The sequence below is a fragment of the Drosophila mauritiana genome, chromosome 2L (assembly GCF_004382145.1).
Source record: "Drosophila mauritiana strain mau12 chromosome 2L, ASM438214v1, whole genome shotgun sequence".
In the NCBI taxonomy this organism is placed as follows: Eukaryota; Metazoa; Arthropoda; class Insecta; order Diptera; family Drosophilidae; genus Drosophila; species Drosophila mauritiana.
Window position 1 is genome coordinate 8,771,762 of NC_046667.1, and position 23,398 is coordinate 8,795,159.

Consider the following 23,398-nt stretch of genomic DNA (forward strand, 5'->3'; position numbering starts at 1 on the left):
CGTGAAATCCATTTCTTCCCGGTAGCCTAGCCAGTTTTTGAAGGTAATTGAAAGTTATTAGTTGACTGAAAAACCTGCAATGGCCCGGTCTATTTCATACTCATTTAAAAGACTTATCTTGACTTTTCTCGCTGTAACCTTAATATGCCTGTGGAGCATGAATTCCGCAAGATTCGATGAAAAGTTTAGTGCTGAGAATTATCAGGGAGTGGAAAAACGATTTTATGTCGAATCCGGAAAGTGTAAAATGCGTTATGTGGATCCCTTTAATGCGGAGTTTCTGAAAATCAATCACCCGAAGGCATTTATACCGTGCACAAATGAAAGTGATCTTGTTTCTGTACACTACGATAAAATATTGAATCAATATGTGCTCCATACAAATGAGGAAGTACTTCATGAGCTCTCCGAGTCAAAAGCGAATGACTTTGCTTGTTTTTATCAGCAAATTATTTATGGTCAATCAGCGGAGCATTACGACGGGTAATGGAGTGTTTTACGTGAGATAGGTTTGCTAAACAATTTTGTTTCGTTAAATACAGGAAAGGTAAGAGAACAAAAATCAGTCAGAACCATTTGGTGCCCTCGGATGTCGAAGGGATGTTGGTGGAGTGCAGGACTGCTGACGAAACGAGAGTCCTTCAAAAAGATGCCTTCGTGTTTGTGCAATACAAGGATCCTCCACAGAAAGTGAAGCCAGTTAAAAAGGCCAGTGTTATTATGTACGGCATAGATACCGTCTCAAGGACCAATCTTCGTCGGATGATGCCCATGGTACACGAGTTCCTAAAGTCTCCGGGATGGTACGAAATGATGGGCTACAACAAGGTCATTAAATGTATTATTCTATGTTATTCTATTACTAAAAAGTTATTTCAAATAATCATAATTTAGGTGGCGGATAATTCATTTCCCAACATATTCGCTATGCTAACTGGCTTTTCCCCCGAGTCGGCAGAGACTCAAATTTGTAATACGGATGTTGATGGATGTTTGGATAAAATACCTTTCATATGGAAGGATTTCAAGAAAGACGGTTATTTGACGGCCTATGCTGAAGATGAGGAGCACTCAAATACCTTCAACTATGCAAAGCCAGGCTTCGCAGTGAAGCCCACGGATTATTATTTTCGACCTTTTCTAACCGCCCTGGAAAATGAGACTTTTGTCCAATATTGCCCTGGTTGCATAATGAAATACTGCCTGGGGCGTCGACTTGCCAACAGCTATATCTTCGATTACTGCCGCCAGTTTATGCAACGATACGTTGCTGATCGTCCTATTTGGGGCATGTTTTGGACGAACCATTACAGCCACGATGATTTATTTATGCTCTCGGCCATGCAGCACAAGATCCTAGAAGATCTGCTCAGTTTTGAAAAGGATGGGGCTTTCGAGCATACCATAATGATATTCTTCTCGGATCATGGAGCTCGTTTCGGTCCCCTTATGTACACGAAGGAAGCTTTTCTAGAGGAGCGTCTGCCCATGATGTTTATTTACTTGCCACCCTGGTTCCGTGAGAAATATCCCCAATATGTGGAGGCTCTCGCCCAGAATCAGAATCGGTTGAGTTCCAACTTCGACCTGTACAATACCTTGAAACACATTATAAACATTGAAGCATTGGTGGAGGATACCAAGTGGTCCTACGACTGCCCCCAGTGTCAGTCGCTATTCTACCCATTGCCAGAAAATCGAAGCTGCTCGGAGGCTGCCATAGCGGAGGCCTACTGTACTTGCCACAACTACGAGGAAGTCACGGAAGACGAAGGGACTTGGCGCTTGGCCAATCTGGTGGTTGATCGCATGAACAAATACCTTCATTACCATAATCTGCAGAATCTGTGTAGCAATCTCACACTGAGGGTAGTCAACAGCACCGAAGTAAGAATGGATGATAAGGACGTAGATTTAGAGAATGGAATGCGACACTACCATACCAAATTTCAAGTTCATCAGAATTTGGCTGAGTTCTTTGCCACCGTTCTCTACGATAAGCAGAGCGAAGAGCTCCAGATGAATGTGGAGCTCATCAGTCGAACTAATATGTATGGCACCGATTCAGAGTGCGTTAACAATAAGATACAAAAGTTATATTGCGTTTGCTTGTCAAAGCTGCGAGCTATAATAGAGTAAAACTACACTTGAAGTTCAATAAAACAAGCTGAAACTATATTAATTACTTCAGAATATACGTTGTGTTGAACAAAGCTATTGCCATACTTACACGAGTATAAAAGTAAGCAAACATTTATTATCTTAGTCGAGGGATATTCATCTAATGTTTATTCGTTTTCACTCTACTATATCGATTGTGATCTCTGGGAGCCGATCAAAGTCAGTTGTTAGACATAGTTCTGCCTATTCGGTTCGGGAATTTATACTGAATTAAAAAATACAATTATAAGTCAAGTCATTGCCTTTCTGTTCTAATAGTCCTAATTACGATGATGTTGAAAATTAAGACCTTTACTTCGGTGTCATATAAAAAATATATTTTGTGCATATTTATTTTATTCCTCTTAATTGTGTGGTACATAACGTCTTTCGGGGTGAACGATGAGCTGACAATGAAATACAATGAAAGCGAAAAACGTTTCTATGTAAATAGCTCAAAGTGTCAAATGGTGTACGTGGAGCCCTTTAATGCCGAGTTCACAAAAGTGTACACGCCAAAAAACTTCACACGTTGCTCCAATCAAAGTGATATGGTTACAGTGCACTTTGATTCCATTTTAAAACAGTATGTCCTGCATGTGGATGAGCAAGTGCTTCACAAGCTGTCGCAGTCAGAGAGCAATGACTTTGCTTGCTTCTACCAGAACATTACCCACGGACATTCTGCGGATCGCTACGATAGGTAAATGTTATCTATAAAGTGAGTTTGCATTCTTATACTGCCTTTTTATGCTGAGTAGGTTGGGTAACAAAACTAAATTCACTCACGGCTACGTAGTACCCTTGAATGTCGAAGGAATGCTGGTGGAGTGTAGGTCAGCAGACGAGAAGCGCATCCTGCAGGAGGACGCTTTTTCGTTTGTACAATACCAGAAGCCTCCTCCGAACTTGGAGATAGATGGTAAGGCTAGTGTAATCATGTACGGCATAGATACAGTATCTCGCACCAATCTTCGACGGCTGATGCCCATGGTGTTCGAGTTCCTAAAGTCTCCAGGATGGTACGAAATGATGGGCTATAATAAGGTTAGAAACTAATGAAAGCCAATGGTCGCAAAGTTATTTTAAGACTTACGATTCATTTTAGGTGGCTGATAATTCGTATCCCAACATATTTCCCATCCTAACAGGATACTCTCCAAGTTCGGCGGAAAATCAAATATGCGATACAAGTCAACCAGGATGTTTAGATGAAATACCCTTCATATGGAAGGAAATGAAAAAGAACGGCTATTTAACAGCCTACGCGGAGGATACAGTGTTCAGCAATACTTTTAATTACGTGAAACCAGGGTTTTTGAATAGGCCCACTGACTACTACTTTCGTCCCCTCTTGGATGCCTTGGAAAAGGAAACTAATAAACTTTATTGCCCAGGTTGTAAAATGGTATATTGCCTGGGTCGTCGACTTGCCAATAGCTATATCTTCGATTACTGCCGCCAGTTTATGCAACGATTCGTGGCCGATCGCCCTATCTGGGGCATGTTTTGGTCAAATCACATCAGTCACGATGACTTTTCTATGCTCTCGGCCATGCAGCACAAGATAGTTGGTGACCTGCTTAATTTCGAGAAGGATGGATCTTTCGAGCATACGATTATGATATTCTTCTCCGATCACGGATCTCGCTTTGGTCCCCTAATGAGGACGAAGGAATCGTTTCTGGAGGCAAGGCAACCCATAATGTTTATTTACTTACCACCCTGGTTCCGTGAGAAATATCCCCAATATGCGGAGGCTCTCGCCCAGAATCAGAATCGGTTGAGTTCCAATTTCGACGTGTACAATACCTTGAAACACATTATAAACATTGAAGAATTGGTGGAGGATACCAAGTGGTCCTACGACTGCCCCCAGTGTCAGTCGCTATTCTACCCGTTGCCAGAAAGTCGAAGCTGCTCGGAGGCTGCCATACCGGAGGCTTACTGTACCTGCCACAACTACGAGGAAGTCCAGGAGGATCACGGGACTTGGCGCATGGCCGAACTGGTGGTCGATCGCATTAACCAATACCTCCAATATAATAACCTACAGAATCTGTGTAGCAGTCTCACCCTGAGGGTAATCAACGTCACCGAAGTAAGAAAGCTAGAGAGCGATGAGTACGTAAGGATGGGAAAGGGATTGCGACATTATCATACCAAATTCCAGGTTCATCAGAATTTGGCTGAGTTCTTTGCCACCGTTCTCTACGATAGAAGAACCGAAGAGCTTCAGATCAATGTGGAACTAATCAGCAGAATTAATATCTATAGAGCGGATGCGGAGTGTGTAGACGATAGTACTCAAAAGTTATTCTGCATATGCCTATCAAAGTTAAGAAACAATGAGAGCACACCAACTATCCAGTAATATTTGTATTTAATATATATGTATTTCCTTTCAACTTGCAGTTTTTATTTCTAATTTTGTGAACTATAAATTTCCAAGTATATTTGCGGAAGCTATTTAAATTGTGTTGCAAATACTTGAACCTAATGAAAAAAGTATGTTCGCTTTTGCGAGCAGCTCATTAAGTATTAGAACTTAAAGCTAATCTAACTTTAAACATTTTTTGTCTACGAAAAGAATTGACTGAACTCATCGAACTGCACTGCACTTCTACGTGGTGTTTGCCCAAAATTCCCGAACCTGCCCTCACATAAAGCTATCACTGCTCGTGCCACCTTACATTCCATTTTTTGACAGCCGATGAACAGAAGAAGTTCGAGAGTGGGCTCGGGAACAAATTTACGAGAATAACTACGTGGTTCATTCACAAGAAATGATAACAAAGCCCGGGCTATTCTTATTTAGGGGTATTCACTTCCACTTCGTCTCAGTAGCGTCGTTAATGTGGTCGAAGGAACACCATGGAGTTGAGAATATGTTCCAGCTATTCTTTCTACAAGATTCTCGCCCTGTGCTGCTTTTTGACCATCGTGCTTTTTCTAATCTATCCATCGAATACGTCTTCGAATGCAAATCATGTTTTATATCCGCCTACCACGCGATTTTCTCGAGTTTCGATAAAGACTGAACCGCAGAAATTCTATGTGGAAACATCCAAGTGCCATATTCCCTATGTGGATCCTTTCAACGACGAGGCCATGGAGTTCTACAAACCGCAAACACTAGTCACCTGCTCGAATGAGACCGATCTCATATCAACGACATACAATAAAATTATCAAACGGCATGTTCTGCACATCGACGATGAAGTCGCTCAAAAATTGCTTAATTTCACTGACAAGGACTATAATTGCTTTTACCGCGAAATCGAATATGGAAAGCGTGCAGATACCTACGACAAGTAAGACAAGTGGGAGCCCCCTCTCCGCTTAAAAAACGTTAGTCAATCATCAACAAATATTTGTTTGCAGTCTCAAGGCCAAAAAATACTTCACGAGTGGTTACGAGGTCCCAGTTCATGTGGAGGGAATAATCGTCGAGTGCCAGACTGCAGAGGATCCGATAGTTGTCCTTCAGAAGGACGCCTTCGCCTTCATCCAGCATCGGCCGTTGCCCAAGGATCTCATAAAACCCAGGGTAGCTCGAAAGCCAAGCGTGATTATGTACGGTATCGACTCTCTTTCCCGTATAAACTTACGACGCACTATGCCCAAGGTTTTTAACTTTCTACAGGGCCCAGGATGGTACGAGATGCAAGGATACAATAAGGTAGGAATATAAGTATATATATAGATACATATATAATATAGTGACATATGCTCAACCACATAACATATATCTACAACATATACCAGCCACTTTTAATATTCTTTTACTTTGCAACAATAGAACAAAGAACCCAGAAAGCCTTAGCACACAAGATAAATAATTTGACATAAGTACTCACAGTCTGATTCGTTATTCATACTAGAAGGGTGAAAACTGCTTACACAGCTTTAAAAGTGAAAAATTTCCACGGAGCTCAAACTCCGCTGATCTGTATCCATGCGCAATCCACTCAAGACAGCGACTAATTAAAGTAAACATAAGTGAGAGCCTATGTACGCTCAACATGAAGAAGTAAATAAGCTCAGCCAAGGGTTTGCTAAGTATTCGCTTTGCAAATTAGATTTACATTTTATTCATACTTCAATTGTGCAAGACGTGAATTTGTCTCCAACGTTCGCTTAAGTTTTTGATTTATAAAAAATATTTTTTTTTATCTTTATTATATCTTTTATATCTTTTATTACTTTATATTATTTGTTAGGAGCCAAAGCGGCCGTGGTGTTTGTTGTAACTCAATATTTAAATGCATGCTTATATCGCAAAAACTTAAAAAAGCAACACACGAGTACAACTGTTTGTATAGTTAAATATTGAACATTGTTACGGCAGCCATGCAACAACGACCCCATCGAGAGTAAATATCTTTGATAACTTGTCAGATAAGATAAATAATTATTTAGATGTGAGAGAAGGCTTAAAAAATATGGAAAACATCATTACCATTTAAAAATATAAATGTATTTAAGACAAGAATACTTTCAAAAATTAAAATCTGTTATTTTTGAAAGTATTCTTGTACAATTTAACTATGGTGTCATAAATAGTTACAAAATTCTTCTTTCAGGTTGCCGACAACTCATTCCCCAACATACTCGCTATACTCAGTGGATATTCGGCTAGTACGGCCAAGGAAAATGTGTGTGATACGGACAAAGAGGGCTGCTTTGACGATATGCCGATGATATGGAAGTATTTCAAGAACGCCAGCTATTTGACAGGATACGCGGAGGACGAGAGTAACTCGAATCATTTCAACTACATGAAGCCCGGCTTCACCAGAAAGCCCATGGACTACTACTTTCGCCCATTGCTTAGGGCACTGGAGTCCGAAATGGATGTGTACCGATTGCCGGAACATGACTACATGCGATACTGTCTGGGTCGCAGGATAGCGAATCGTTATATCTACGACTATGGCCTACAGTTCACGAAGCGCTTTGTTCACGATCGACCCATTTGGGGAATGTTTTGGTCGAATCACTTCAGTCACGACGATACCTTCATGCCATCAGCAATGCAGGAAAAGGTGCTGGGAGATCTGCTCGATATGCATGCGGATGGGGAATTCGAGGAAATGATAATGATATTTTTCGCCGACCACGGAACCAGATTTGGCAAGTTGACCACTCTGAAGGAGGGCTTTCTGGAGGAGCGGCTGCCCATGATGTTTATATATCTGCCTCCGTGGTTCCGTGAAACATATCCATCTTATGCAAGGGCACTGGAGTTAAATCAACACAGGCTAAGTTCCAACTTTGACCTCCACAACACGCTGAAACATATCATCGAGATTGGAGGCACCCCAGATGGTCGAGAGCTACCCAAGTCCTTTGACTGCCCCACCTGCCAGTCGCTGTTCTATCCCCTGCCGGAGGGTCGAACCTGTTCGGAAGCGGGCATTGAGGAGCACTGGTGCACCTGCGAACCCTTCAAGCGTATCTCGGGACAGGATTGGACGACTCCTATTGCCCGCAGTGTGATCGATCGAATGAACGAGTATTTCGTTCAAAAGAACTTAACCAGTCTTTGCAGCAATCTGACGCTAAATTATGTCCATAATACTGAGATAAAAACGGGTCTGAACATCGATTGGCACCAACCCCTGATGGAATCGGAAACAGCGGTTTATCGTGTTAAGTTTAAAGTGAATCAGAATAGTGCTGACTTCCAGGCCACAGTGGTATACCATAATTCCACCCAAAAGGCCGAAGTAAATGTTGAGAAAATCAGCAGAACGAATTCCTACAAGGAAGACTCCACATGCATCGATGATAAGCTCGCAAAACTATATTGTATTTGCTTCAGTGACCTCCACTGATTCAGTCTCTCATGTTCAAAATAAAGTTTAAGTTTAAAGCTCCTTACATTAGTTTTCCCCTGCATTAGTTTCTTTGCTGAAAGGCGAAGATTATTTGGTCAACCTGAAGAAAATGAAACGCAACAATAGAATCCAAGCTCAGATGGGTCGGTCTGGATGATAAGTTCCTGGAATATTTGCGCTCCATTGTAATACTGCTCAGTCTGCACCTTTCGACTTAGGAGGACCTGCAACGAACTCAATCCTCTTCTGAACGATGCTCAGTTGTACTTGTTGGTAAAATGACTACCACATTAAAAAATTGAAAAAATATCAATCATAATTAATTTCTTGAGCAACTTTCAACTCTTGTGATTTTATTGAAATCGTACATTCTAACGGCTACCCCTAACGCACTCTTATTCTAAATCGGTACTCGTCTAGTGAAATAAAGTATTGAATTGAATTCTTCTAACTCTTAATCTAGCCGGACTAACTTACGCATTGGTCCCCCGAACTACATTCGATAATTCAACAAACCAGCATTAACAGTACGCTTAGTATAGAAAACTATAGTTGATTAGAAAACTATAAAACTTGGATATCCGCCTGCACTACGGATTCCTTTAAGCCTACATCTACATATACGAGTCGACCGGATATCGCTCGGCCTCCTCCAGCATGTGCCGGAAATCGACGGGCACAGGTTGGCCCACGGGTCCGGTGCCGGGTCTGCCGGGAACATGTCCGTTCATCATCTGGCCGTGGGGCTTCCCACTCCCCAAGGCGCTTCCGCGATTTTTCAGATGGCCGTTCATCATGCTCACGTGGTGACTAATCGTGGGCACGGCACCTGGCACATTGGTCTCCAGATCGTGTAGAATGGCATCCGTTTGCTCGTTCCGCATCATCTGATTACCCAAGTCGGCTGAGTCGTCTATATCATCGGTTTTGTTCAACAAACGCTGGATGTGATTCCGGATGAGACGCTCGAACTCGCGCTGCACAGATGGACTATCCGTGTCTCCATCGACCTGTCAATATATTTATGTATTGTATAAAAGTTATTTTTTATTTTCGGAGTGTTCTTCGGTTACTTACAATCTGCAAACGATTACTGGTATCCAGAATCTTGAGCATGGGCAGAGTTTGCTCACGAAAGAGTTCCAGGCGACGGCGAAAGGAGGAAACCGTATCATCTATACGTCCTCTGCCCAACTGAAGTTTTGAGCAATCCAGCAGGATAATAGGCGGTCGTTGTTTGTACTAAGCAATGCAAAAGGGAGTAAATTAAAGTTACTTTTAAAGTGGAGTTTAGCCATCCTATAGATTACCTTGTTCTCAAAGTACTTGACTTGCTGCAGGTTTCTGGGATAACCATCTACGATAATTCCAGTTCTATCTCGTAACTGGCGTAGATTGGTTTCCAGGAGCTGATTCAGCGACTTTTCTGGGGCCATATCCCCAGCGGCCAAGGCTTCCTTGACGGCGAAGCTTTCCGTATTGGCACGTGGTGCAGAGTCCGTGATATTGCGCAAAAGACGACCGACACTTAAAAAATGATATTAGTTTAAGCAAAATTATTTAGTGAGCACATCCAATGCAACATACCTGATGTGAGCCCAGCCAGGATTTAGTCCCACAGCCTTGAGGCAGAGTGTGGCCTTGTTGCTGCCCGGACCACCGATCACCCATATAATAGGTGGCAGATCCGATCCGGATTCGTTTGGTCCAGCAGCCTGGCGCAACTTTGGCTGCTGGGTGACCACAACACCGCTGTCATCGTCCGCACTGGTGGTGCCCGTTTTCAGGGCTGTCACGGCTCCATTTGGCCCACCATCCATCCGTTCGAGCGCCAAATCTCTGGCCAAAACTGTTCCCGCAGTTTCAGAGGCATTGGTCACGTTGTCTTCTGCAATTTGAGTCCCTTGTTGGGCTTGACTTGGTGCGGTGTCTACGCTAACTATACTGCCGGGTATATCATGTATCCCTCTGCCCATACCTGTAACTCCATTCATCACGGCCTCTTGGTTCTCGAGGGTGCTCAGTATATCGAGGACGGCGGTGCGAAAGTCTTTGTATACCTCTGTGGGCGCACGTTCGCCATTTACCTGTAAAAAAATGGAAGCAATTAAGATATATTATTGATATGATCATTATGGCAATGTACAATAAATATACTTACGGCCAACAACATGTCGCTCTGATCAAAATAATCGGCGACTGGCATCACATTTTTAAAGAAATTTTCTAATTCCATTTTGGCTAAGGAGAGTACTACATGACCTAATTTGGCCCCATAATCGATTTGCTTCTGTAGAACCGATTGGCGCCAGGATATTAGAATCACGCCATTCACGACTTGAATCTGAAAGGAAGTAGAGAAAAAAATCAATCAAAGAAGATTAATTTTTATTTATGGCTCCAAATTGTTATGTCCTACTTATGCAATGATAGGTCTATATACCATAGTTAACGCCATGTGCTTGAAACTCCCCAAGTGCCGTTTGCACCCAGTCCGTCCAATTAGCACTTGCATATATAATATAGGGAGTCACCGTAAATCCATGGGAATTATGGCCAAATAAACACACTGTCGGCGACCCATTTGCCAGTTAATTAGTTGAAATAGTTCAGCAGCAATTTACTGGGCAAATAAAGAGTGCGGCAACCAAAATGGCTTCACAATAATTGGGTGAGCTGGTGGGGAAGACAGCGAAAAATAGTCGGTTGCGTGGAAAATTACCTTTTCAGAATACTCGACTACGTCGCGCATGGAGCGTGGATATCCCGATATCAGGTATGCTTTGGCAGCTGGAGCCATTTTCATTTCCAACATCAGCACCTCAGTGACTGTTTTCGACGACAGTTGCGAAAAGTCTTGCATGTCTGTGGGGAAATAATTTAATAGACTGCGAACTATGGTCAAGGTGTCTAAAAGTATGCAGCACTATATTATAAATTAGCTGTCTCTCCTCAATAGCATACTTTTATATACCTTCTGGCTTCAATACCCCAAATATCTTACCATTGCCCATTGCATATTGCTGGAGGAGATCCATCATATTGATGTGCGTTACGCCGCGTCGCTCCTGCATGAAGGTATCGCAATGGGTGACCTTGCCACTACCGGGGCCGCCTAAAACAAATATCACTGGCACTTTGGGCGGATCGAATTTGATTTTTCCAGCATTTTGCATATCGATAGCGCCGACATTGGTAGAACCCAATCGTCCTGCCGCCGCAGCGGCCTCCAAATCGCCAGCATTTTGGCCATTTCGATTCCGTGTAAGATTCCAATCGTTGCCTGGTTCGCCGATATCTTGTGCCGCGCTGGCATCTATCCAATTTAAATAAATTATTTTAAATTATCAATAAAATGTAATCGGTCTAAAACACGGAATTTAAATTTAATTTTCAATGGAAAAAAATAATATACCAATTCTCCAAATTTTACAGAGAATTTAATGGACTGCAACTCATTAGTTAAATGCTTTTAAGAACCCAAGGAGAAGCAACAGTTGACTTCGCGAAAGCGCAGAAATTTTTCAAACCGGAAACCGGATGTGTCAGCAAGTTAGCGCAAGGAAACCGGGGACCGGAAAAAGGCAAGGGCAGACATAACGTGCCAAGTTGGCATTAGCCATTAGCCAGCCTTCACCGAGGCCGGAAGCAATTTGCCAGGAGTAGGAAATTAGTGACAGAAACCACACGCACTCGTTGGGTGGGCAGGGAGCCAGGGATCGAAACAAATCGCAAAGCCCATCATTAAAACATGTTTAACAATTATTTAATTGTATGGCAACCGTGTTTAGTATAGAATGGCGTCACCGCTGAATTCATTCATGGAAAATCAGCTGCGGCATGGCGATTCTATAGCATTCAATACCGAGCACATACCCCTCTAAGTTTCCCCATAGAAATTTCACGTTTTCCCACCCGCGGAACCAGTTCAGTCTTGTGACATTTTTATTGATTTTCCTGCAGTTTTATTTAATTGACATGTTTTGTTATTGTTGCTATCCCTTTTCGTCTCGGGGATTTCCCTTTTGTGTCGCTATTCTTTTTGTTTTTGTGAGTGACGCCAGTTTCAGGATTTATGTGTACTAGCTTCGGACTGGTCAACGAACATGTCCAAGGACCTGGCAGCCATGGAGGCCAAAAGAGTCCAAGTTCCGATACAAATTATACCGTTGGGCAAGGTCTCGATTTTGATATAACGCCATGTGTACACATATAAAAGCAACGTTTTGTCACAGATAATTGTTTTTTCTTTCAATAAATTTCAAGCAAAGTGATTGCAGTAATTTCAATTGAACCTGTCCTTTGAGTTGTGGTCAATTGAATATGTCACCGAGACTAAAAAGAAAAAAACAGTTACGGTATGGTATGGGGATCATTTTGTAGTCAACTTATATTTCTGTACTTATATTGCTTTTAAATATATTTACTTTATGTTACTGTTCAAAATAACTAAACCATTAATAGGTACAACAATTGTATCCCGAAAGTATGCTGCAAAATAGTTAATATTTTTCAGTGATCAGCTAGTAGATATTCTATACCTGTAGACCGACTTTAGCTCATTGCCATTGAAAAAAACCCATGAAGTTTCTATACCGTGTTTCACCTGTCGTGTTCGCCTGCGCGACTCATTAGGGTTCTTTTTGTTATCTTTGGCCGTGGAGAGGCAATGCTAATCTGTGATTACAAATCTGCTGCATGTGGCATTACTCACCTGTGTCTAAACAAATACCCATTATCCATTCGGTGGCCAGTATAGCTGAATTTTCGCAATAGTGTTTTCCCTACCGCACACCACACACACACTCGAGTCCACTCACTTGCAACTTTAAAATGATTATCTCGTTGAAAATAAAAAGAAGAATCAGTAGCAGTTCTCAATGGAAATTGTTAGAATTGCACAAATGTTTTGCATTCTATAACTTCGACTGTCCATGACTACCGCGAGTGGAATTCGCTCGATGTATATTATAAATATGTGTACATTTATTATTGGTATCTCTGGGATACTTGTTCTCGCGCTTTATCGTCGGCAACACGCACCACAACGAACTACATGACGTTGCCGGTTTTGGTGTTTTGATTCCTGCATTAGCCGCGAACTCGCCCGATTTGGGTACCGATTTTCGATTTCCGAGTGTAACACGGTGCCACAGTTCAGCAGTTCAGCGGTTCAGCAGTTCAACAAACCGAGCACGTACACCTCGACGAACGTCCGAAACGAAACTGAGTTTCTGAATTGACAACTGACTCGGTTTTTAGCTCTACGAGCCCGGTTCCCCTGGTCACTATTCCAATTAATGAATACTTTATGAGCAGCGGTTCCAGCAGTTTCGTACCCCCAATGCAGTTCCAGTTCGGCGTGGGTGGTCGGGATTTCCTTGTCCTGCCCCATTGGAAGTCTCACGCACGACCTTAGGATACCTCTGTGCCCCCATCAGAAATCCACCTCACATGTCCGTGTCATTCATGGGCCGCCATTTGTTTATGCGCTCAAAACAAAGTGTCCTGTGTCCTGTGTCCTGGAGCCAGCGGTGCGTTTCTCATACATCCTGCACACACATGTGCGGGCTCGCGCGTATGTGGGGCATGGTTTTTAAAACATTTTCCCGGTTTTTCTTTTGTTTTCCGTGCTGGCGTGCTGGTGTCCTGTCGTCTATGCCGTTTTTTGTTGGCGGTAAGAGTTCCGTTTTCATAGGTGTAAATAAATCCTCTGACTTGCAGCTGTTCAAGTCAAGAGGCTATATAGCAGGTTATGTGGTTCAAAAAAATAGTTACAGTTAATATTAAAGATTTCAAATTTTAACTTATTAATTTCTGCATTTAAGCAAATACTGCTGAATGATCAAAATTATATACAACATAAGTTTGGAAATAAGATATTTTTTAGCTTTGAAAGCTTTCCTTGTTAGTTATACCAAAATTCATTTTGGTATTTTTTGAATTTTCAAAATTCAAATAAATAAATAATTTATAATTGCATTTTTATAATTTGCAGTTATGATAGAACTAGCCCTACACAAATGTCCTTTGGTTCGTTTCGAAAGTGTGTTGACCCATCATGAGTCTGCCATAAGGTATGTGTTCATTGTGAATCACTTTCATGACTTCGATGGCGGAGAAATTGCGCAGTCATGGCGACCCACAGTGACAAGAGCCCCAAATTGATAAATCCCGAGGGGCGGGGAGTGGGGACATAGGGTTGGATTCTTTATACAGTAGTTGGGAATTGGAACACTGGGCTGTGTGATGTGCAGTGGGCGGGCTTTCAATTAATATTTCACACTATTAATTGACGTTAATTATTTAGTTTACTTCTGGTTGCAGTTCAATGATACCTCTTTTTTTTTGGGGGAGGACTAGTCGCGATGTGTGGACAGCTGTCAAAGTTTCCAAAATGTGTTCAATTAAAATTCTATTGAATTCGCTGGGGGTTCGTCTTTGAAGTTGACACTGGACGAGGGAACAGGTGTAATAGGCCCGTCAAGGACACTCGAAGAAGTTCAAAGCTCAAGGAAACTTCATATCGATCAAATTGGTCTCATATCGATCCATGGACAACCACAGATGCGACGCCTAATTTGTTGGAATTTGTGACATGTCATGTGCCGTCGACACAAGGACAAGGCAACAACAAAGATAACAACGGCCGAATTGACCAAAACGAACCAACCAGCCAACGAACCAATTGACATTGAACCCACACCTGACCAGCAGTCCTGGGTTTGCTTTTCCAGCTTATGCGTAAGGCAAATCCTTGCAATGACCAGCAGTGAGCACAGCTCGTGTCCCGTGCTCGTCCTTCGGCCCTCTGGGCGGGTCCTTTGGCTATTAAATCCCCTTTTCAAGCTTAATTAAGGCTACGCGTTTTGGCCAACGTGTGTACACAATGGCAGACGGGGGCGGCCAACTTAGGGTTAAGCAACTCGAACCGAACATCTGTGATTAAGGACACTGGCTGGTTAGCGTTGAAAGGATGAGAAATTATGAAAATACCTACAATCGAATTAAATGTGTAATCCAATAAATTATTTGAGCACATTGTTCGAGGCTGGTCCAAAGAAAAGTGGTGAGATACATACGACTATTGATGATATGCCAGTGCGTCATGTAAAATAATAAATTTGTCACTCATTTTGTTTAAAAAATAAGTGTTCCTTTAAGTTGAATTACAATAAATTGATCTATTTTTATAATTAGATGAAACTAACAATGAAAATCTCTTGGCACCTGCGAGCATTTATAAATAGATGCCCCACAATCAGAATTACTTCAGTCCTTGCAGGTTTATTAACTCCAACTCAATGTCCTTCAGGGCCTATTTGGGCTAATGCGGCCATTCAAAGGTGATTAGGGGCTTGAGTAAAATATTTACACATCTCGTACACCCAGCCACACTGGCTACTAATTGGCTTAGAATTTTTCTCGGTGCACATGCACCTCGAGCCATCCTGATATGGTCAGATATAAATTCTTAATTATCAACTGTGAAGTTCCCAAAGGCGGGCGTGTCAAACGAATTGAAAAACCCCGAAGGCTATTGGCTACATTCATGCTTTCCTTTTCGAACTTTTAACTATTTGAATTTTTGATCAGAATTCTTAAGCATGTTTTTTTGTTTAAGTATAAATATTGATTCTCCCGAAGGACATAGACCAGGTTTTACCTTCAAATGCCGTTAAGCAACAATACTCCGCAGAACGAATTTATTTACTTAACACAAAACAATATAATATAATATCACTGGTCATAAATTCTACAAGTTGATTTGACTAAATACTACCGACTAAATTGTGCACTCAACTATTAGCCTTTATTCGACAATTCGCCAGTGGGCAAATAAGCCTGATTCTCATAGCCGGCGAAATTGCCCAATACCATTGATATGCGAGATGGTGAGTGCTGAATTCCATTTCCGGATTTATCGTCTAGTCCATTAGTTTGCCCATTTGATTTCGCACTGGTGGGCAGTACGAAATTTGCATTTCGACAGCGTCGATGGAGGAATAATCTCAGCTTGAAGAAGGCAAAAAGCAGCACATAAATGCAACAGGACAACAAAAGGACGCCAACGACCGTGATGAAGGCATTCTGAGGTTTGCTCCAGTCAATCACATAGTAGATATAAGGCTTGCCTTTCCTATAGAGAATGACATATCGTTGAATCCAGTGCTCATTTTATGTGGTTAGAAATATAAAACTCACTTGTTAATGCCACCACACAAATGATAGATATAGGAAAAGATGGCAAATACAACTCCGAATAGCACTGGCAGAAATATATGCAGCAACCGCAGGGGATGAGCTACAATCCACAGATCGATGAACATGCAAATCGAGTTGAATGCATGAGTGAGTACATTCGTGGCGTCCAAAGCGCTTTCATTAGCTAAAGGAAACGCAAACCAGTCAATGATATATGGCAACCTGAGTGCAAGAATAACTTACCATCATATAGAATGCTCCAGTAGATGATGGTGATGACGATGGACAAGACCAGAGATATGATGTGCATACCCCAATACAAACGGAAATAGCTAAAGTAGCTCTTCATATTTAACAGCTTATCTGGAGTATATAAAACCATGCATATTAGCACACTGTGTTTTGTTCTTATAAAAGAGCCATGTCGTACTCACCCGCATATTCTGGATGATAATGCCATATAGTGACTAGAACAGCACCCAAGACGTTGGTCAACATGCACATCCATATGCCCCAGTTGGTCATGTAGATAAAGTAGAGCCAATAACTGCTTTCATCATCCGCTTCTGGCCACATTGAGATTATTACCACTACCACAAAGAACAGGGCCATGAACCAGCGATAAAACAAATAGGCCATACTCTTGGTACATGATTGCCACTGCAATAGATATAAAATTGTTAAAACTAACATAAAATATAAGAATTGTATACAAGCTTTTATTGAAAACTGCATGTAGATATTTCTAATAAATCGTTATATATTATAATTCATTTCCAAAGCTATCGATGTGAATTTTTAATCATGCACGTACTGCAACCTAGCCCTTCCAAAATTGTGTATTAGAAAGGTTAAAGGTCGCCATTAGTGAGAAGCGCAATTTGTTGTACCTGTCGCATGTTTAAAGTATTGCTTTTACTTGACTTGCCACACAATTTGTAACGGCTTGCTGCTTATGAATATTTCAATCCAGTAATTTACAATGCAAGAGCAATCGGTGTACACAAGTCAAAGTGTACTGTCATATATATCAGCTTGTGCATATATATTCGTATCGAGAGACCCCTCATTCTATTGATACTCTGAATAAAAGAAGTCATTAAAAATGCTCAAGGTGAGCCCCATACAAAATGGTAAAACGGCCAATGTCTTTCACGAATGGTAAAGGAGATTCGATTCGGTCAAGTAATATAAAACAAATTGGCATTTTTTTGGTTGAGGTATAAAAATAGCAAATTTTTGTAATACATCGAAGTGTGATCAACAGAAAAGTCGTTATTGCATGCACTAAACTACTTCAGTTAGGGATTTTATATTAAAGTAAGCTTTTACTTTTAATCTGAGTCACTAATACAGCGATTTAAGCCAAGACCTTTGACAAGTGTAACCAGATTGATCTCTAGAGCCATCTTAAAGTATCGTAGCTTACGACAGCCTGCACTTTTATATGCCCACCGTGTACATTGACCTGAGTGCAAAGCAAATAGAAGCACACCTGCTCAGGTGCGTGACGAATGGAGGCGTTTTTCTCGTAGGCCCAAGGACGCGATTATTTGTACTGTCGTCAACGTTTCATTGAACTATTTAAATTGACCCATCCCCCACCTTAACTTAATTCTTACCTGAGACTTGACAAAATCATCGGGCGTATCATGGTCGAAGCCGCAGCTTTTGCGCTGGAACTCTTTCTTCACCGGGTGCACGATCACCTGTAGTTTGCTCATCTCGCTAGCTTCTGAGCCCTTAAGAACCTGACTTTATATTTGGTTTGGAGCTTTTGCGAAAGCAGTGATTCCCAGCACGATTATGTAATAAAAATCGTACTCAGCAATTCCATTCTCCGCGCAGCTGTATATTGCTTATCACGATTCACTATAATTAATGGGAAAATACAGTTTTAATAAACAGAAAAATAACTTAATTAATTATATTTGGGGCCATAAAATTATTGCCTAGCTATAAACAGAATGCATTAGTTTATGACTGCCTGTAATATAATTGTTTATTCTCGATGGATATGCTTTTCATTTCATATTTTATATTTATAGATATCTATGTCGTAATAATATTTTTTTAGCACCCAATTTTCCGAACCTTAGTAAACATTTATAAAACACTCATCGAGCTTGTTCGGGACCTTAGGCTATTCACTTTTCATTCTCAGTATAGTCGACAGCTAGTACACAAATAAAAAGCAAAAATATTTTTTTTTTTTGAGATGGAGTTTGCTGGAAAATTTCTTAAGCCCGTTTGGCGGCCAATGATGCAAGGTAAGTAGCCTTTCACTAGTGGGTTATGCTATTTACCATGGAACATCTGTAAATGTAGTGGCTCGACTTTATTGTGAGAAGCCGATGCGAAGTCTAGTCGCATTTCCTGTTGCCAAAGTGGAAAGTGGAAAATCGAAGTACATGATGGCCCACGTTTACATCCATGGGGAAATGGGCAGCGCCAAGCAGGTGATTCGCAGCCTTTCCAAGGCCAAGTACCATCGTGAGTTGAGATAGTTCTCATGACCTCAAGGTTACAAACATTCTTCCATTTTCCCAGTTGACGTATACGATGAGTTGAAAAAGGAGGCTGAGGCGATGGGCTTGTGCACCCAGGGTCTTGGAGGTGGTTACTTGGTACACGACAAGGAAAAGAAGTACATCAAGCTCTATGGAAGATCCCAGGCCCTGGGAAAGGCCGATCACGAAGCTGCCCGTGAGCTACTGCAACCCATCTATAACGATCACAAGATCGATGCTGAATCTGGTGGAATGGAACCCTAGAAAAATGTGTACTCACTATTGGCTCGACTTATTTTTTACAAATTTTGGTCTTACGACTGTGTGCATAGCTTACAGAAATTTGAATTAAATTTGACTATACGTAATGAGGTTTTCCATTTAATATTTATCCCTGAACTTTTGACCAATGTTTGTGCCATTTTTTGTTTGCTTAGTTTATCTACTAAGCCATAACGGGCAGTTAAATCTTCGCTCTTTTTAAGATTAAGCTGACCCAAAAAGGTTACAGGCTAGTGTGCAAAATGCGAAACCCAAGTTGCGAAGGTTCAAAAGCTGGAGCTAAGTAGACTGCTTAATCGTGCTAATAATGCTACTATTGTATGGCCGACTATTCATATAATTATATAAATTGGCACGGTGGGGGTAGCATCATTTATGGATCAATTTACCACACAGTTCATTCGCATCGTTGAGCGCACTATTATTATGTATTCAGTGAATAATTATTCGCTTCATCGAGGGTAACAAAAAGAGACCCTCGGCAGTTTATTGCCCGTCATCGGTTGATTGTTAATTGCAAAAATTGAATATAAGGTTACCCAATAAAATAATTTAGTAGCCCACTAAGGCACAGAAATGAGGCTATACTAAAAAAAAAACGTACCTTGAGGTAGGACGTCAATAAAAGAGCTGAGTAATTAACAAAGTACTTAAGCTCTAAAGAATATTTACAGCAATCTGCATAATGGCCTATGACTAGATAAAACATCTTTGTTTTTCTTCTCATTGCCTGAGCAACCTCAGCATTCCCGATAAGATAGTGCTCAAAAAGCCAGTTTCTCTTTAACCTTGGTCTCAAAATCATTTAATGATGCAATAATACAGTAATTAGCTTGTTGTGCTTAAATAAAAGGCTAAATATCAATAGACGGACTAAGTGTTCATTAAGACGGCATATGCTTCATCTAGACCAGAATCGCAAACAGCTTTTCTGTCCGCTACACTAGACCCTAAAATTGTATTCAGTCATAATTTTCAGGGCAATCGCGTTGGCTTTACACAAACGTGGCGCCATACCCGTCTAAATTATAATTACTTCTCTAGAGTATAACTCTGATATAAACATTTTTCGAGTGCGCGATGTTCATTGTCCCTGAACTTGCTCGCATGGCACGCTAATGAATCTTTTTAACGAGCTAAAAAGTGAGGGAAGGAGGCCGGCTAATTCAGTTAACAAACTCTGAGCCATCCACTTTGGTGGCCAAGACATTTTGGTGTCTTGTTTAGTCTACATTTTATTTACACGATTTTTCGACTGTCGCTTCAGGCTTCATTTTCGTCAACAAAATATGCCAAAAAACTAGCTTCAACCTACAAATGTTTGACTTGCGTGACGAAACGGTAAGGCTAAAACGTAGTTTGATTCATAAATGTGTGTAATTTTGTACTGTTTTTATTCTGAGTATTCCTTATGACTTCCACACTTGATTATAATTGTCAATTTCGGCGTAATTTTTTTGCACGATAAAACTTTGAAGCATAATTGAGTCACTTTGTTGAAATGCCCTTTATCAATGAAACGCACTGTAGCCAAATGATATATAGGTTTATGGCTCTTGAAGTTGTACCACATTGAACCTTAAAAAATAAAACTTGTTGACCTTTACAAGCTGTGTAAATAAATATTCGTCTTGAATGCCGTCAAACCACTCGAGTGAATGGAATGGCAAGCCGAAGACTTTAGATTCCCATGATATCTACTCCCTCATCAAGATCGACTCGATTAGATAAGACACGTCATCTATTCAGCAGTCACAATCGCTTCAATCACTCCAATAGAAAGTGAAATCAAAAGAGTTCAACGCCATTGAAAGCATTTCTTATGTTAATGTTAATCATAGCCAATCGAAACTTTCATATGGGCTTGAAGTGGATGTCCAAAAGTTTCGTCCAAAAGGCCAATCGAAAATGATCATAAAAATTCTTAAGTTTTTAATCGACCACTTTTAGACGTTAATTAGCCAATTGATAAATCCTGATTGGTGATTGGAGCCCTCAATATAATTGGTATGCGGATTGTTGATTAACCGCAGAGTGCCAATTATGATTATTTCGCCAATTTTGTTTATTTGGCTAAAATATCTCAGAAATGCAGCTATACATATAGGAGTGCTTGCTATATTTAATTCTTACTTAAAAAAGCTATAATTTTGCCTTATAATTTTCTATATAGCTCATGATCACCACATATTCTCCATGATCAATTTCTGTTACGAAACAAAGCCGGTTTTCCAATAGGTGTCATTATCGAATTGAACGAGGTCAGTGTACAATAACTGAAAGTGTAAAAAAATAATTATCTCACTCGATAATCAAGCGGAAGCGAAGTAGTAAAGTGCTAATAAAATTATAATATTTGTGAGAATATATATATAAACAAATCTGAAATGCCCTGTATTTACTTTTAATTTAAACCGCAGAATAATGCCCACTAACTAGTTTGCTAATGCATACCGGTTAATTAGCTAACAATAAAGATTTAATGTGTATTTAGACCGCATTTGCAGATTTTACACGGCTTAACTTACCTTCAAATTACCGCTTTAAACAAATTGGTTTGCCGCTCCTTGAATTTGTTGCTATTTGGTGAACAGGAAACTTTTAATCGCTCACTTGGCTCGTTTTTTCATTAACGTTTTTTGGGGACGTGCCTAAAATTTCAAGCATATCGTAAATTCAATGAGCCAATATGTATGCAAAACTAATGCCACAAAAGTAGAAACTCTATTCTAATATATGTACATCTAAGAACGCAAAATTTACAAGAAATCCGAATAAAAAAATGGACTTGAACTTATAGAAACCAAGTAAATAATTTAGATGAGTACATATTTCCAACTCCAATAACTAATTTGATTAACAAATCTGGCAAGCAATGGTATAGAATATATCTATCTTCTTGTTTAGAATAACTTATTTCAGGTATATATTTAATTTGTTAATGTTTGTTTTTGAATTATTTGCCTTTTAAATTAACCGAGCGCACATACAGCACACTAACAAGAATTCTTTAAATAAATCTTAGCTATTTTTCAATCTTTGTTAGTTTGCTTTTACTTTGCCAATTTGTCAAGTAGCACACATTTTGCATCGTTTTTTTTTTCGCCATGTACTTTGTCGATTATAAACGCGGTCTGTTGGCTTGAATAGTCTTTTATTTTTTGGCCCGGTTGGTAATTTCTATTTGGGTCACCACAGCAACAGTAACAACAACTTTGCATAACGGTATCCAGCCATTTCGAGCTTGTTTGTTTGTTTGCTGTGAGCGGATTTGTAGTCTGTTTGAGTATTACACCCTCCGATCACTTCACATTCACGCACCGATGCACCAGAACAGCCATAGAAACAACAGCAAAAACCATGTTAATACTACTAAGTAACGCACCAAAAGCTTAAAATGCGGCGATCGGATCGAGAAATCACAACTTCTCGCTGCGAAGCAAGAATCAAAACTGATCGCGGCTTGCCGTTTTTTTTGCTGCTTAGCTGGAGTCACCGTATTACGATATAATATCGTAAGCGCAGACGCGGCGGCGACTGCGCAGCTGACGGCGACGTCGACGCAGGCAGGTGTGCTTGCACATGTATTTTACGGCAGAGCCAAAAGAGAGAGAAAGAGAGAAGCTGTACAGAGAAAACAATTCTGGGATTTTATAACTTAAATTTGTGCTTGTGAATTTTAAGACCCTTCAACGTTTTGTTTTATGCCTTTCGCTTACAAAACATTTCATTTTAATACAAATTCTCTTTAATTTTATAATTTGGCATCTTATATCGGAATTCCACAGAGGATTATCAGCAATATATTTCTTAAAATTCTTATCAGTTTTAAAGAATTATTTTGAATACAGAGTGGACCATTGTCGCATGAAGTTTCTTTAATGATCTTAAATCTATTGATATTGATGTTTTTAATAAAAAATTTCAAATTGATATGCCTTCATTTTTTACAGTGTTTGGGTATTGTATTGACAGAACGACCAAGTAGCCATAAAAAACGATGGATGCTTTTGGCTCTGTTTTTGCCCTCCTCTTTTGTCCACTTTGGGCTTAATTACTCGCTCACCTAAATATGTGCATTTGTGTGTGCTTTTATTTGGCAAATGTTTGCAGCCACATAAAAGTATATTTTACCTGCGTGTACAGCTTGGTATAAAAGAGAAGAAAAGAGCTCGTTCGTGTTAATGTCTTAATTGTTCTATTTCATAATATTTAGAAAGAGCTCAAAACAGAATTTGTAGTCTAATTGCAACATTACAATGAAAAAAGCTTAGTAACCATTTCATTGAAGCAGAATAAAAGTCTTGAGATTTGGGTTAGAAAAGTAAGCGAAAAAGTAAGTATTCCGGTTACCGAAATCTTTAGTGTCATTCAACCTGTTCCACTTTACAGTCAATG

General features: G+C 40.3%; 6 protein-coding genes across 9 annotated transcripts; 4 read left to right on the top strand and 2 right to left on the bottom strand.

Annotated features, from left to right (window-relative positions):
- Positions 1 to 79: 79 nt before the first annotated feature.
- On the top strand, positions 80 to 2,178 carry LOC117150710. The gene is made up of 3 exons (XM_033317726.1): positions 80 to 483; positions 543 to 828; positions 895 to 2,178. Exons 1-3 carry the CDS (start codon positions 80 to 82, stop codon positions 2,137 to 2,139), a joined length of 1,935 nt encoding a protein of 644 aa, XP_033173617.1. The 3' UTR covers positions 2,140 to 2,178.
- A 24-nt stretch (positions 2,179 to 2,202) lies between these two features.
- LOC117150709 lies at positions 2,203 to 4,568 on the top strand. 2 transcript variants are annotated; one of them, XM_033317725.1, is made up of 4 exons: positions 2,203 to 2,863; positions 2,922 to 3,207; positions 3,269 to 4,261; positions 4,334 to 4,568. In XM_033317725.1, exons 1-4 carry the CDS (start codon positions 2,451 to 2,453, stop codon positions 4,532 to 4,534), a joined length of 1,893 nt encoding a protein of 630 aa, XP_033173616.1. In that variant the 5' UTR covers positions 2,203 to 2,450; the 3' UTR covers positions 4,535 to 4,568. The 2 variants fall into 2 exon arrangements, with proteins under 2 accessions (XP_033173616.1, XP_033173615.1); XM_033317724.1 differs by having other exon boundaries at positions 2,204 to 2,863; positions 3,269 to 4,568.
- Positions 4,569 to 4,937: 369 nt separating this feature from the next.
- LOC117150592 lies at positions 4,938 to 8,042 on the top strand. Its single transcript, XM_033317548.1, has 3 exons — positions 4,938 to 5,474; positions 5,545 to 5,842; positions 6,747 to 8,042. Exons 1-3 carry the CDS (start codon positions 5,035 to 5,037, stop codon positions 7,998 to 8,000), a joined length of 1,992 nt encoding a protein of 663 aa, XP_033173439.1. The 5' UTR covers positions 4,938 to 5,034; the 3' UTR covers positions 8,001 to 8,042.
- An 80-nt stretch (positions 8,043 to 8,122) lies between these two features.
- On the bottom strand, positions 8,123 to 12,739 carry LOC117150593 (adenylate kinase isoenzyme 5). Of its 2 annotated transcripts, XM_033317550.1 has the most exons (9): positions 12,718 to 12,739; positions 11,008 to 11,319; positions 10,726 to 10,868; positions 10,165 to 10,347; positions 9,982 to 10,090; positions 9,591 to 9,891; positions 9,314 to 9,530; positions 9,081 to 9,245; positions 8,618 to 9,013 (listed from the first exon to the last, which is right to left on the bottom strand). In XM_033317550.1, the coding sequence occupies exons 1-9, from the start codon at positions 12,737 to 12,739 to the stop codon at positions 8,618 to 8,620; spliced, it is 1,848 nt and encodes a 615-aa protein (XP_033173441.1). The 2 variants fall into 2 exon arrangements, with proteins under 2 accessions (XP_033173440.1, XP_033173441.1); XM_033317549.1 differs by having other exon boundaries at positions 8,123 to 9,013; positions 9,591 to 10,090.
- Positions 12,740 to 15,673: 2,934 nt separating this feature from the next.
- LOC117150419 (protein rolling stone) lies at positions 15,674 to 22,459 on the bottom strand. 2 transcript variants are annotated; one of them, XM_033317288.1, is made up of 7 exons: positions 22,386 to 22,459; positions 21,529 to 21,651; positions 17,831 to 18,080; positions 16,643 to 16,868; positions 16,452 to 16,571; positions 16,209 to 16,392; positions 15,674 to 16,143 (listed from the first exon to the last, which is right to left on the bottom strand). In XM_033317288.1, exons 3-7 carry the CDS (start codon positions 17,930 to 17,932, stop codon positions 15,810 to 15,812), a joined length of 966 nt encoding a protein of 321 aa, XP_033173179.1. In that variant the 5' UTR covers positions 17,933 to 18,080; positions 21,529 to 21,651; positions 22,386 to 22,459; the 3' UTR covers positions 15,674 to 15,809. The 2 variants fall into 2 exon arrangements, with proteins under 2 accessions (XP_033173179.1, XP_033173180.1); XM_033317289.1 differs by lacking the exon at positions 22,386 to 22,459 and adding an exon at positions 22,322 to 22,340.
- Positions 18,427 to 19,086, top strand: LOC117150420 (sex-regulated protein janus-B). Its single transcript, XM_033317290.1, has 3 exons — positions 18,427 to 18,478; positions 18,537 to 18,701; positions 18,759 to 19,086. The coding sequence occupies exons 1-3, from the start codon at positions 18,427 to 18,429 to the stop codon at positions 18,980 to 18,982; spliced, it is 441 nt and encodes a 146-aa protein (XP_033173181.1). The 3' UTR covers positions 18,983 to 19,086.
- Positions 22,460 to 23,398: the final 939 nt, after the last annotated feature.

Excerpts from the sequence above, each read along its gene's own strand:
- LOC117150710 (XM_033317726.1), top strand. The coding sequence starts at position 80 with ATGGCCCGGTCTATTTCATACTCATTTAAAAGACTTATCTTGACTTTT. Across the intron at positions 484-542 it reads TCAGCGGAGCATTACGACGG|GAAAGGTAAGAGAACAAAAA; the intron begins GTAATGGAGTGT and ends CGTTAAATACAG. Across the intron at positions 829-894 it reads AAATGATGGGCTACAACAAG|GTGGCGGATAATTCATTTCC; the intron begins GTCATTAAATGT and ends ATCATAATTTAG.
- LOC117150709 (XM_033317724.1), top strand. The coding sequence starts at position 2,451 with ATGATGTTGAAAATTAAGACCTTTACTTCGGTGTCATATAAAAAATAT. Across the intron at positions 2,864-2,921 it reads TCTGCGGATCGCTACGATAG|GTTGGGTAACAAAACTAAAT; the intron begins GTAAATGTTATC and ends TATGCTGAGTAG. Across the intron at positions 3,208-3,268 it reads AAATGATGGGCTATAATAAG|GTGGCTGATAATTCGTATCC; the intron begins GTTAGAAACTAA and ends GATTCATTTTAG.
- LOC117150592 (XM_033317548.1), top strand. The coding sequence starts at position 5,035 with ATGGAGTTGAGAATATGTTCCAGCTATTCTTTCTACAAGATTCTCGCC. Across the intron at positions 5,475-5,544 it reads CGTGCAGATACCTACGACAA|TCTCAAGGCCAAAAAATACT; the intron begins GTAAGACAAGTG and ends ATTTGTTTGCAG. Across the intron at positions 5,843-6,746 it reads AGATGCAAGGATACAATAAG|GTTGCCGACAACTCATTCCC; the intron begins GTAGGAATATAA and ends TTCTTCTTTCAG.
- LOC117150593 (XM_033317549.1), bottom strand. The coding sequence starts at position 12,739 with ATGGGTATTTGTTTAGACACAG. Across the intron at positions 11,320-12,717 it reads GGGTATTTGTTTAGACACAG|ATGCCAGCGCGGCACAAGAT; the intron begins GTGAGTAATGCC and ends TAAATTGGATAG. Across the intron at positions 9,014-9,080 it reads CCAGTAATCGTTTGCAGATT|GTCGATGGAGACACGGATAG; the intron begins GTAAGTAACCGA and ends ATATATTGACAG.
- LOC117150419 (XM_033317288.1), bottom strand. The coding sequence starts at position 17,932 with ATGAGCAAACTACAGGTGATCGTGCACCCGGTGAAGAAAGAGTTCCAG. Across the intron at positions 16,869-17,830 it reads ATGATTTTGTCAAGTCTCAG|TGGCAATCATGTACCAAGAG; the intron begins GTAAGAATTAAG and ends TATCTATTGCAG. Across the intron at positions 16,572-16,642 it reads TTATCATCCAGAATATGCGG|ATAAGCTGTTAAATATGAAG; the intron begins GTGAGTACGACA and ends TATATACTCCAG.
- LOC117150420 (XM_033317290.1), top strand. The coding sequence starts at position 18,427 with ATGGAGTTTGCTGGAAAATTTCTTAAGCCCGTTTGGCGGCCAATGATG. Across the intron at positions 18,479-18,536 it reads TTGGCGGCCAATGATGCAAG|TGGCTCGACTTTATTGTGAG; the intron begins GTAAGTAGCCTT and ends CTGTAAATGTAG. Across the intron at positions 18,702-18,758 it reads TTCCAAGGCCAAGTACCATC|TTGACGTATACGATGAGTTG; the intron begins GTGAGTTGAGAT and ends CCATTTTCCCAG.